General features: G+C 40.1%; 1 protein-coding gene across 1 annotated transcript; it reads right to left on the reverse strand.

Annotated features, from left to right (window-relative positions):
* stt3a (STT3 oligosaccharyltransferase complex catalytic subunit A) lies at window positions 1-10,317 on the reverse strand. Its single transcript, XM_069672973.1, has 18 exons — window positions 10,273-10,317; window positions 9,348-9,468; window positions 9,193-9,253; window positions 8,977-9,098; window positions 8,596-8,741; window positions 5,776-5,866; window positions 5,576-5,682; window positions 5,326-5,490; window positions 4,940-5,120; window positions 4,171-4,326; window positions 3,990-4,081; window positions 3,720-3,875; window positions 3,131-3,319; window positions 2,893-3,009; window positions 2,715-2,817; window positions 1,996-2,184; window positions 1,591-1,706; window positions 1-381 (listed from the first exon to the last, which is right to left on the reverse strand). The coding sequence occupies exons 2-18, from the start codon at window positions 9,433-9,435 to the stop codon at window positions 343-345; spliced, it is 2,118 nt and encodes a 705-aa protein (XP_069529074.1). The 5' UTR covers window positions 9,436-9,468; window positions 10,273-10,317; the 3' UTR covers window positions 1-342.
* Window positions 10,318-12,993: the final 2,676 nt, after the last annotated feature.

Here is a 12,993-nt window from a genome sequence, read left to right on the forward strand (position 1 = left end):
TCATATTTTCCCACTTTTATTGACCACATTGTAAAAATCCAAAGCGCTCTGAAATGAACACTGCTTTCTTTTGAACACTTCACAGCGGATTCACTTCCTGACATCAGACCGGACGTTTGACACCCACTCCCTCTGATCCCAGATGAGACGTTTCATTATAACAAAATAAAAAAATGAAAATCATCCACAAAAAAACCCAAAACAAAATCTCTTGGATGCAAATTTCTTCCCCCAAACAAAAGTATAAAAAGTACTCTTTTATCCCCCACTCATCTGCAGACCACAGGGGAAGGTGTTCAGTGCTGTGCGCTAAAAGGCTCTTTTCACTGCAATCTGAAGGTTTTATGTCCTCGAGAGACCCCGGTTGTCCAGATCTTTCACCTAAGAGATGACACACAATATTTAGTTAAAAAGTTGGTGAGCAGAAAAATCAACCTTCATTGTAAAAAAGAATACACCAACCTCGGACAGACTACTCTATCATGAGTCTGATTTTAATTGTATTCCAAGTAGATTTTTAACAGTAAATAGGTTCAAAATTTGGCCTATAAAAAATAATAAAAAAAATTCTATCACATTATTTCATTATTGTGTCTTGATTTGTTAAAATGACCTAAAATATTTAATTTACTCTAAAGAACGCTGAGAAAAATATCAAATTCTCCTTGAGAACCTGGAACCATTAAATGTCTGACATGTTTCCTAAACAATTAAGCAACAAACGGTCAGTCAACTCTTTCAGGTTATTGTTGCAGCCCTAATTTCAGTTTCAAATTTTGTAATTTAACCTCCTGTTTTCCAATTTCCCTCAAACTGTCTTTTCTACGAGGGCCAAAACAAAAGATATACTTAAATTAATAATCTCGAAGATTGCCATTTAAATAAATGTCTGTTAAGTCCCTGTCTATCGCTGAATGAGGTAACACAATGGCGATTGAGCCTATGGCCCACTGACGAAAGCCTTTGCATTTGCAGTATTACAGACTGGCTGTCTGTGGTGACTTCGCGGAATAAAATCTCAAGCGGCGCCCAGTTAGTGACGCGTTTTCCATCAGCCTGCAAAATGTATGTAGCGAAAACACTGATACGGCCCCTTTAAGTATCGAAATATGTTTTTGGATTCTGTGTCGATTCTGAAAAAACCATTAAAAAATTTTTTATCTAATAGTTTACATCCAAAGATTTCTTTTCCTGATTTGGGCAAAATGTTTATTCCTTTGCTTGACTGCCTGTAAACTTGTGCTATGATGTTACAGGGACTAAAAACAAATGCAGATCCTTCTGTTCTGATTGCAAACAAAACATAATTTTTATTTCAGATTTTATGTGGTGTGATATTATTATGACAGTTTCCCAAAAATTTCAATTGCAATGGTGTTGGAATATATTGAATCTTATTCCTTTCATCATGATACGCATCTTATGCCAGTTTGTTGCCAATAAACTGATTCTGATTTCCTACATTTCCATAAAGAAAATGTTTCAGAAGCTCTGATCTTGACCAGCAAAAGAACTAGGGGTTAGGGATAATTCTTACAGACTGACATGAGGAAGATTTGTCAGAAGACGATGTAAGAAAAAAGTGTTCACCTTGTATATCCTAACCAGCCAGTGCTCTGTCGTGTAGGCCTCCTCCAGCACGTCCAGTTCAAAGTCTTTGTTCCCGATCTCAGCATTCCTCACTCTGTCATAACCAGGAGGACGCTCTGCAAAGGACATCATTGAGATCATCAGAATGGTGGATAAAAACGTGAATTACTGATGCTTCTGAGTGAATTTAAATAAAGCCTAAAATTGCTTTAATAGTTTGGTCACAGTAGTTTCCAATGGCTGTTGTCTTGTCTATCTAAGAATCAAATAAAGATAACCATGAAAGTGAAGGAGCTGCATCATTAATCATCCTAAACAGTCAAATAACCAATATATCTGTGGTTGCAGGGTAACAGAGGGCCATGCATGATAATAAGCACATCCATGTTCTGTCGAGTTACTCACTGGCCTCTGTGTAGACCTGTCCGAAGCGGTAGTAGCACATCTTGTACATGAGGCAGTTGAGCAGGACTGGCGAGCCCTCGCGGTCCACTCTGAACTCTCCTGTGGGAGTGTAGTAGTCGTGCTCCTTGATGTGTTTGCCCGTGTCTGTGCTTCCACCGATACGGACCATCCACAGGAACTTGTTGATGTCTGTGTTGCAGGCAGAGGGATAAATCAGAAAGGAGGTGCTGGAAATAACTTCTTAGCTCATCTTATTAGTACATGCACTGAATGTGAGAGCAAGAGATTTCTGAAAGGAACGGCCCAGCGAGAGTCACTGGAGTGAAACACTACAGTTTTCCAGTCAAGGACATTGATCGCTGCAGGCAATGGCTCAAAGCGGTACAGAATCCGAAATACGACGAGAATATACCGGTGGATCATCGAAAAAAATCTTCCGGTCTGCAGTCTACAATTCAAACCTGACGATTTTGAATGAGACATGACATCGACAAGTTTTTCGTAGTCTGGTGGAGGTTTTCCAGAGCCCATTGGAGAAGCGCATAGCGTCCTCCAATCAAATCTAATTACTTTTGAATCAACTGGGCTCAGACTATTAAACCCAAGAAGATTAAATCCAACTCAACAAACTTCTATCGTGGGAATGTGTGTCTGTGGACATACATGTTTAAAGCCACAGTGATTTAATGACTGTCCCGACTTTGATCTAAGACACGTACCATCTGAGGAATATCCCGTCAGTCCTCCAAAGATGACCAGGACATAACTGACGTCCAGCTCCCTCATGATCTCGTAGGCCCGCTCTTCTGTGGACGCCATCGCCTGTAGAACAAACAACAGCTCAGTCAACACAGCAGCTCTTTATTAACATCATTACCTGAAGTGTACTCAGCTCACCTGTCCGACTCTGGAGATGTGCGTGTTGTTCCATGTGTTGTTGTCCACTAAAATGGTTCGATTCGCCATGGCCGTTATCTGATAACCATAATCCCACCACGACATGACTTTGGCATCCTGAAAACACAAAGTAAAACTCAAGTAAATAATTGAAAGCCCTCTAATCAGTGTCTAATAGCTAAAAATTCTAGTTAGAAACTCCATAATTATTAACTTCTTTTTTGAGGGTATGACTGACCTCTGGTGTGTTGTGGCGGAGCCAGTAGTACGCCTCTCTGAAGTCATCAAAGATGATTCGGCTGCCGTCTCCTCCGCGAGCTGACAGGACAATGGATGGTGAGGAGTAAGCTTCACTGGTCACCCAGGTAGAGTGGAAGGTGTATGTGATGAGGAAGAAGGCCATGACCAGGATCATCCCACTGGCAACCTGGTGGGAACATGCAACACAGGTCATCAGGTTTAGTCCATCTTTCCGCGGGACCCTCAATGTGCAGAGTCCAATATTTAAAACATTTTCTTCAGTAAAAGTACAGAAGTATTCAGAAGGTTCTTAACATTAACGACTAACAAACACAGCCTGTATAAAAAGATGGCCGACATGACAGCTCCCTGAAAGTGAAGCCAAACCCGCTCTATCGCCCCCTGCTGACTGGCTGCAGTATAGCTCATAAAGCCTGCCTCCTCCATGTTAACAGATGGGACATGAGTCAAACTATGAAATCAATATACAGCCAAACACATTTTTGTCAAACATGGTTTCTGTCATTATAGTTAGCTCTTATCGTGCTGATTAACATCCAGGTGTTCATTTTTCTGACGGTCCCTACCTCGTTCTTGATGGGGTAGGTGGAGTCCTGCTGCTTCTTGCTCTTCTTGTCCGGCCGGCTGACGTCCAAATTCTTCATGTACGTGGTCAACACCTGAGACACACCGATGCCTGACAGGATGCACATGACAGGAGCCAGAACCAACATCAGACGCACCTAAGGAGGCAGGAAACAGGAAGTTAACATCAATACATGAGAGCAAATACAATCTGTTAAATACAGCCTTTTCAATTTAATTCAGATATGTCTACAGCTAAGAACGGGCCGTACCATGACAGCTGAGAAGTACATGCTGGTGACTCCGTACATGATGATAAAGATCCTGGCGTCCGACAGGTTGTTGAAACAGTAATAAAGACCGACTGCAAGGAAAAAGCATGGTGGTGGTCAGTCAGAAAAGCAGGATGGAGTGATCATAAGGTATTGTAGTTTCTGCGGAGTGAACACTTGCCTGGGAACATGAAGACCAGCAGCTGCAGGTCAAAGTAATACGAGGACCAGGTGGTCGGCTGGTGCTCAGAGACAGAGGCGATGATGGGGATGTTGTTCTTGGCATAGGAGGGGTCCAGCAGGGAGTAGAAACGACCGGTCCACGGAGAGATCTTACCTGAGGGGAAATACCTTTCAGTCAGTCATGGTCCAAAGAAAAACACTTCGTCAAAAAAGGAAAGAAGAAGCTGAAAAACTGGTGCACATTAGGGGCAAAAGAAAATACTGATGTAAGCGCATTTTAATTCCTTTGCTAGGACTGCACAAAAAGTAGTGCCATGGTGTTGGATGTTACAGTGATAAAGACAGATTCAGACCCCAATGATATGATAATAAAAAAGTTAACTTTTAACTAAACTTCATGGAAATATTAGTGTGTCGTTCATACTTGGAAAGTTTTCCTAAATGTACACACGGACTGTTCTCAGTCAGAAAACGGCAAAGAAATATTCTACACGCCCAAAAAAAGGCAAAACGATGGTGGGGGCGGTGGGGGAGTTATGCAATCGGTGGGTGCCTGAACACCGTGGAACACCGACTACCATGGCAAGCCTAGTACAGCAGTCCAAATGTTTCCATTCAGCTGCGTTGGACGATGCAGAATGTAATACAAGCTCAGCTTTTCAGGCTTTCATGATGGTGTTGGTCAATGTGTTTGCTTGAAGATTCCAAATAAAAATGATTCAAGCAAAATGAACTGCCTGAAAACTTTATCTTAAGAGATAAAATACCTGTCAGCATGAGGACGGTGCCCACAGACAGCAGGATGAAGCCCACCAGGGAGATGACGCTCTTGAACAGCACCTCAAACTGCTGGGCGTTGAGTTTGCTGCGCAGGTAGTCCACGAAGGCATGAATCTGGCACAAGCCAAACATACCGAAGGCGGCCATGTGCTCTGAGGACTGCACCGGCTGGTTTATAAGAGAAGAGAGAGACAGTGAGTGAACCGTGTGCTTTAAAACTTTCCCCTGTCATTTGATGTTTGTGTCTTAGGATAAGATGATATTTTGATCTTTAAAATTCAGGAAGAGGTTTTTTTCTTTTCTCAAAACTTTGTCTGAAAATGTTCTGCAAGTCCTGTATCAGAGTAAAGAAAGAATGACTTTTCCAGCTCACCTGGAAGCCGACAAAGGAGATCTGCATGGAGAGGATGGTGCCCAGGCAGTAGACTGTGCAGTAAGCCACGTAGATGCGGTGAGAGAACCGACCTGTGAGCATCAGAACCAGGACGTGGAGGGGGATCAGGTTGATCAGGAACACGTAGCCACCCCAGGAGGAAACCTACAATCACACAAATACCTCATGAGGAATGCTGTAAACTCAACTAATTCAGTAAAACATGCAAAAGATTTCCAAATCTCCTCACCATGTAGAAGTAGGCCAGCGCGCATATGGACGCCCAGTACACTGACCCTGTTTTTACAGCCTTGATCCACATGTAATATGTCAGCAGCATGCAGAAGATGGCAATACCTGAGTAAAAGAGAAGCATCAAGGGAATTTATTAAGAATCATTGAGTGACTTTTTCTTTAAATAACAAGCTTATGCACATTCCGTGTTTATACCTTCATTATCATAGGAGCCAGCAACAGAACGAGAGATATAACCAGGAACCACAGCGATCATGGCAGCAGCCAGGAGCCCCGCACCGGCATCCTACAGAAAAAAATGACTAGTAAGAGGCAGAAGGATGTACACGTTCATATTTGTTGGCATAATATTAATAGAGGCCGATAAAAGCATGATCATTTAACAGGAAATAAAACTTTGTAGCGGGTATTTTGTTCAGAAAGGTTACTAAAGAGGATAATCTGTAGAATCTGTAGGCAGTGACGTGGATTTTTGAGACGGCAAGTGTTCTGGTTTGTACTACACTTGTAGTCCGAGTAATATTGACCAATCACGTATCAGCAGGCTTGCATGTATGCAGGAAACAGTCTGTGTGGAGAGCAAAAGCAGTAAAACGTAATGTCCCGGCTCCCATCAGCATCATCTGACGATGATTTAGCTTCCTATTAATCTCTATAAACAGACAACTGCAGCAAGTTCAGCTAACAATCTGTTCTAGATCTAAAATTCAACTTGAGATAAATTCCCCGCTCTCTGTCACGAAAGCCAGATTTCCATGTTGAAATTTCAGCAAACCTAAGACCCGTTAATTAAAGTCAATCACACGATAAACTGTTTCTCTTTCTGTAAACAATGCAGCACGCAGAAAAGGAAGTCCTGAATGGAAGTCAACTGGAAGAACCGCTGGCTACATGCCCAGGCAGTTCACCGGTGTCCCCAGAGGCTATATCATCGTCAGACTTTAGCCGATGGGATCCGAGATTGCTGAGAGGATTACACTCCACTTTCACTCAAAGATCTGTTTACACTTTACTTTGAAATCATTGTGTAATTTCCTCAGTGGCTCTGAACGGAACATTCTGAAGTTTGAGGAAATGTAAAGCAAATTTGAGATGTGGTTGATGACTTGACTCCAAATATTTAACAGACGTTGCCATGAAGTAGGGATGTCACAGTGAGGAAACTCATGATAACACTGGTGTCACAGAGTAAACCAGGAATTTAACAGTAAAAGATATAATTGGTGATGCTCAATATCTGTAGTGTGCTTGAATTCCTCTATCACTGTCTTAAAGGTTATCTCTCCTTACTCTTGTGATGTATAGTGCTCTTTATTTAAGCATCAAAGTGCACCTACATGACGATTAAGTTGGGGCTCATTTCTAATGTTGTGTAACCACTGTTCATACAGTGGTACGTTAAAGGGGACATATTTTAGCTTTGCAAAGTAATTGTTGATATCAAGACAGTACATTTTGACTACTGAGAACTGAGTTGTAGATATCTATAATTAGAATTGCAACTAGTCAAAATCACATTATAGATATGTTGGCTTGGAATTCAAATGAGTCAAAAAGCAATTCTACAATTGTTATAACTGCTACTGATTAAATGTTAAAAGGGCTTTCCATAGGTGACACAGACTCTGCACGCACAGCGCTCAGTTGACTCTATGCCCTGTGGAAGAGCTGCACTACTGTGATATCAGACAGACTCTTGTATGTTAGTCATGGAAGAGAAAATACTGCCAAGTTTTTTGTTTAGCATCAAGCAACAATAAAGAAGCAGCATGACAAGATTTAGTTAATTTGCTCGAGAACACACATCCTGCGATGTGACTATTGCACATATGCACATGGCAGTTGTGATGGTTAAACGTTACATCGTGAAGCCCTAGGGGACAGCTTTGAAATTTTAAAGGGGACATATTTTAGCTCTGCAATAAATCTAATCATGTTGGTAAAGTTTGTTTTGTTTTAAAAATTGTATACATATTTTAATTTCATTATTTTCTCTAGCCTCTCCTTCCTCCTGAAACGAACGAGCCGTTTTGCCATTCAAAGGTCAGACCTTAGCCACGATTGGCTGATAGTATTTGAGGGGAAGCAGCCGCACTCCAAGGTTGTAGAAAACATGGCTGCTTTAGGATCAGTTATTCGGCCTTATGCATAGGAGCCAGAATGGCCAGGAGGTATCAGAATGGTAAGTTGAAATCTTGACAACGACTTGACTAGGAGCTCGTGCAAGAAGGCAGCCTGAGGTGAATGACGGTGAATCACGATTGGTAGATTTCAGCGAAAGCAAGGTTCTACGTAGAAACCTGCAGCTGTTCTGAACGGCCCATTTCAGAGGTGGAAAAATTCTGGAAAAACACAGAATTATGCAGTTTTCACTTTTTTAATGTGATCAATAAACACCCAAAAATGTGAAACCCATGAAAATATGAGACTATCCATTCAAAAGATACAGCCCCTTGCCTGACTTTATGAACAGCTTTATCATGCTGAGAATATTACGCAGCAGTCAGCCAAACACCCAGTTCAAGCCCTGCAAATTAGGCCACACGCACCTCTGTAGGGAGGAAAAGCTGCAGTGAATAGAGATGTTGTTTTGCTGCCTTTATATGTTTAAACTAAACTACCTTTTGCTTTATTAGCTATAGCATGAGAAAGAAATGCAGAGCATCAACGGTGTACTCTGGCAGCACAGTAACTCCTGCCACTTTATGCTGTGTCTGCTGCAGAACACAGCAGACACATTCATTTCATCAGTGTGCTGTCGGTTGTCACCAACTATTTATAGCACTTTATTGTATTTATATTTTATTTATTTGAGGAACATGAGTGCGTTTTCATAGCTCAATCCAACAAAAAGAAGGGATATCAATCCCTCTGGGGCTTTAATTTTGCACACTCTCTTCTTAAAGTTAAAGTTAATATTTTTTTGAGTGCCCCTTCAAAGAAATAGCGTCATATTTTACGAGGAGTTTATGATCTTAAACAACAGTCTGTTTTGTACGGTCGTTTTTGTCTTACCTTCAGCTCCTTGGTGAAGTGGTAGGTGACGATGGCGGTGAAGGAGGAGAACAAAGGAGCCAGGAAGACGCAGACATTACGGATGTCGATGGTGATGTGGAAAAAATGTAGGACGTGGTACAAGACGGCCGAGGTGATCATCAGTCCTGGCGGATGAAGAGAGGAATAAAAGACAATTTAATACACAAAGCTCAGCAAAAGAGAAGGTCTTTATAATCCTATTTAAACAAGAAGTGTGCAGGTAAAATCTGCATTAGTGCCAAGATAAACAGTCAGTTCACATGAGGCTCACTGACATCTCTCTTCTGAACATAACACCTGAACTGCTCTACTTTGGATATTGACAGAATACATTTTATAAGCCCTCACACTGACTCCTACCTGGATAAATGGTGCCACCAATGATCCTCCCCAGAGGATACCATGCCCTGTCATCAAACCAGTTGTGAAACTTATAAAATCCTTCTTCTGCCAAGAAGCGGGTGGTACGGTAGTTGAAGTAACTGGAGGTGAGATGAAAGTGAATGTGAGACATTACGTAACACACAACATTTATTCATAATCCTTGGAAATGGCTATTACAGAAATAGCACTTACGGATCAAACTCATGGATGACACTCTCAAACCTCAAAACGGAGAAAAGTCTGGTGGAGAATGCTGAAGAGAAGGAAAAGCACATTGATCAATGAGTCACGTTTATTTTGAGTATAAGTTAGACAATTCTGTTGTGTGCAGGAAGAAGAGGACTTACAGAGGACAGCAGCCATAGACAGGATGAGCAGCTTCAGCAGAGTGTCCTGTTTCTCATAGGACAACCGCAGGAAGCCCAGCTTGGTCATTTTGGCGAGGTTAGGGACAGCTCACCGTACTACCTGGTGGGAGGAAAACAGAAAGTGTAAGACTAGAGAGGTACAAAGAGGAGGACTGTGGATAAAAGCTGACATTGTCCATTAAAAAATGTCTATTCAAAGGAAAAATCCTGCTAAATTCCTAAATCTATACAGTCAAAGTCAGGTTTAAAGCAAGCCATGCACTGAAAAAATAAAAATCAAAGTCTCAAGTTTTAAGAGTGAACTTCCATGTCCAGTCCAACCAGATAAGGCCACGCACTAAGATGTGGCGTCAGGAACCAGGAAGCGGCCACAATGGAAAACTTCTGCAGGGATCTTCGCCCATCTCCTTTACATTTTGCACGTTTTTACAAAACCAAAACGCATGCCATCAAGCTGAGCAGAGCTCATATTACTGACAACTTTCAAGGTTCTTACGTACTATCAGAGTGAGCCATGAAAGTAGTGACAGTTAGCCAATCTGTCCAACATCTTAGGGCAAGGATGAACAGCAGCTAGCTAACACATCGTTATTTACACTGCGTGCATATTTTCAATGAATGCAAGCACTGTTATAGATAGGATAGCATCCTACAGCTAGTTAGTATCAACTCGGCTAGTCTTACTGCTGTTTCCATGCAGTTAAAAGTGAAGGAAACGTTAGCTAGCGAGGCTAACCTGCTAGCTGCTGTATAATGAACACCCAAGCCAAGCGCCACTTCTCTCACTTATCATGAAAATACTTGCTACTCCTTCACTAACGTTATGAGGATAACAGGCTGGAATTAAAATTATCCCTCAAAAATTAGCAAAACGGTTTAATATGTAATGTTCAGTAAGACTTACCCGCTCCGCTCCTGTTACTCATACACTGTAATTCACACACTACCTTCACCGTGGACTGATACCGCCCCTTCCACGCCATACTGCGCGTTTATTGGTTAAGCGTCAGGCAACAGTAATTCTACATAACTCTGATTGGTTGTTTGGCTGTCATTCATATTTCGGTCTTTACCTTGCAGTCGGAGTGTAGTGACGTGTCCTTAGTGAGGAAAGGCAGCGTATCGCCCCCTATGATCGCCCCCTACTGTTGCAAAACTTTCAAGACAACATTATCTCAGAGATGCACCCAAAACCAAAAACAGTAAATATTTTTGGATTCAAAGGAGTGCCAAAAAAAAAAAGAATACATCCGTAAAATATATTTAAAAAATACACCCGTAAAATATTTTTAAAAAAATACATAAATTGGAAAAATAAAGATATATAAATGAGAGAATAATTACAAATATGGCAATAGAAAGGAAAATTAATAAATTAATGTTGAAACTTAAAGACACATAACAAAACTACAAATATTTTATTTATTTCTATTTCTATATATACACTATTAAATATATTTTTTATATTAATTTTTATATTTTAATGCTTTGGATAATTTCATTAAAAGCCCAAAGCTTGTTGATAGACAGCTTGGCCTGTCATAACAAAAGCAAATTAAAAAAGAATGATGAAAAATAAAGGGATAAAAATAAAATAAAATAAACATTTTAAAAAAAAACACAGGAAAATTACTTGTTATACTACAGTATTATGTTCATACAAAAATTAAACATGCAATTATAATTATTATAAAAAATGTGATTTTGTTTTACATTTTGTTGTCTTTATATTCCCATAAATTGTTTTATTCTTTCACAGAATCGTTATTTTTATGGCATCCTATCCCTAAACAAATATTGAACATCACAAACTATATTATAGTATGAACTATATAACAATATTAATTTAACTTTGGTAACACATTTAAGATCTAGGGTAGTGTATACTTATTATTATTATTGGACATACAGGATGCACCATGAACATTTTTCCTTTGTTTTGCCTCCTGTCTGAAAACGTGAGAAGCTAAACTAAGTATTTTGCTCAAATAAATAATGAATGGAGATAAAAAATAATGCATTTGAGCTGCAACTTTATTATTAGCAAAAAGAAGTGATGTGCTGCCTGAATCTTCTTGGGGTTAGATCGGATGGACTTTTTCAGTAACCAGGGGAGTGCAGCTTTCTGCAATAGACCTCAAGGAAACTCAATTAATTCATTTCTCACAGTAACACAGACATAATGCTTCCTAACATACTGACATTATTGTATATTATGGATTGCACATCCACAATATCTATTAATCTTAACCCTGCTGCTTAACTTGTGTACCTATTAGCACATTTGGGAAATTGCTTTGTTGGAATGGCTTGCTCTCTCTCTCTTACACCTTAGAATTTATCAACCCTCAGATGCACTTCTTCTCCTTTACTCTGCTAACTGAGCTGTTCGTTTGTTGTTTGGTGCTGTTGCAAGTGTTGTGTCTCTGAGCAGCTCTCTGACAAGGCTCTGTTAATCTATTTTCTTTGAAAACTTTTGATGGTGAGTAACTGAAATAGGTTGAAATCACTTAGTTAGCTTTGTGGGGGTTGTTTGAAATGTACTTTTCTCCCGTTATGTGGCCAGTTAGGTTTAGTAAATGTGAGTTTTTGTTTACTTCTTTGACCCTGATGCCTTTATTTGCTTTCAGTTCTGTAATGTTAATCCGTCTACTTCTTTTAATCCCTTTTCTGTAAAATACTGCTCTAAATGAAAATATTGTTAGTATTTTCACAGCCTTTTCTTGTTTATCGTAAATTTTATCCAAGTTTTAGGCAAACTTGTGATACCGTGTTCCCATAGAAACTCAAAAAGGTTGTGACACATAAACGTAAAACGTAAAACCAAAATTAAGTGTTCTGAAAAATACAAGTATCTCTGCCTCTCTCATCTTCATCCTCATCAAGTCCAGTCTGCATGTCAGCAAAACCCTGAACACAGTGATCAAAATATTTAATACTGACCAATTTTATTGAAATTAGACGTATTACTTTTACAAAAAAACCTCACTCACAAATATCAGTCTGCACAAACACTATGCTCTTCTTTTACAATGATTGCACACTGTTTCAAAATCCCTCCCCCATGACCTCGAGCCGTGACGAGTGGGTGACTGAATGGCTGCACTGTGTGTTGTTGGACATTCAGGATGTATTAACATTATATACAGCACAAAAACCAAACAGCCGATTATCTAAAGGGACCAGTTAGATTTGCTTCAGCTCTCTGCGGGGAAAACTAGAGCAAGCAGGTCAAGGCTGATTAGTTATGATGAAAAGACTCCTTCCTTTCTAACAGAGCTGTAGTGGTTGAGGTGAAATAAACAGAACATAGATGCAGCAGTTTGGCAGTGTCATCTCACCTATTATCTTCTAAATTAAACACTTGGGCAGCTTTTCCTCTGCTGGTGTCATCTTGTGATCTTTAAACATCTCATCAGACAGTGGGGGGAGATTTTTAACACGGGACGACACCAAGAAACGTTTAAGTCGACACAAAAAGAGTGACTTTGTTATTTGGTTTCAGTTACTACCAGCAGCAGCACTTCAACTGAGTTGTGTTTTCTACTAAAAAAAAGCTCTTACAGGAAAAAACCTTTAACAAGGTTATTCCTGGAGCTTCTAGGACACCATCACTTGACCGAGA

The sequence above is a fragment of the Semicossyphus pulcher genome, unplaced genomic scaffold, assembly GCF_022749685.1.
Source record: "Semicossyphus pulcher isolate SPU_LCO1_2020_fin unplaced genomic scaffold, fSemPul1.0.p SCAF_10, whole genome shotgun sequence".
In the NCBI taxonomy this organism is placed as follows: Eukaryota; Metazoa; Chordata; class Actinopteri; order Labriformes; family Labridae; genus Semicossyphus; species Semicossyphus pulcher.

What these genes read in the sequence shown, in the direction of transcription:
- stt3a (XM_069672973.1), bottom strand. Translation starts at nt 9,435, where the DNA reads ATGACCAAGCTGGGCTTCCTGCGGTTGTCCTATGAGAAACAGGACACT. An exon ending in TGTACTTCTCAGCTGTCATG is followed by an intron (nt 3,876 to 3,989) that starts GTACGGCCCGTT and finishes CTGCCTCCTTAG; the next exon opens with GTGCGTCTGATGTTGGTTCT. An exon ending in TCCGCCACAACACACCAGAG is followed by an intron (nt 3,010 to 3,130) that starts GTCAGTCATACC and finishes TTGTGTTTTCAG; the next exon opens with GATGCCAAAGTCATGTCGTG.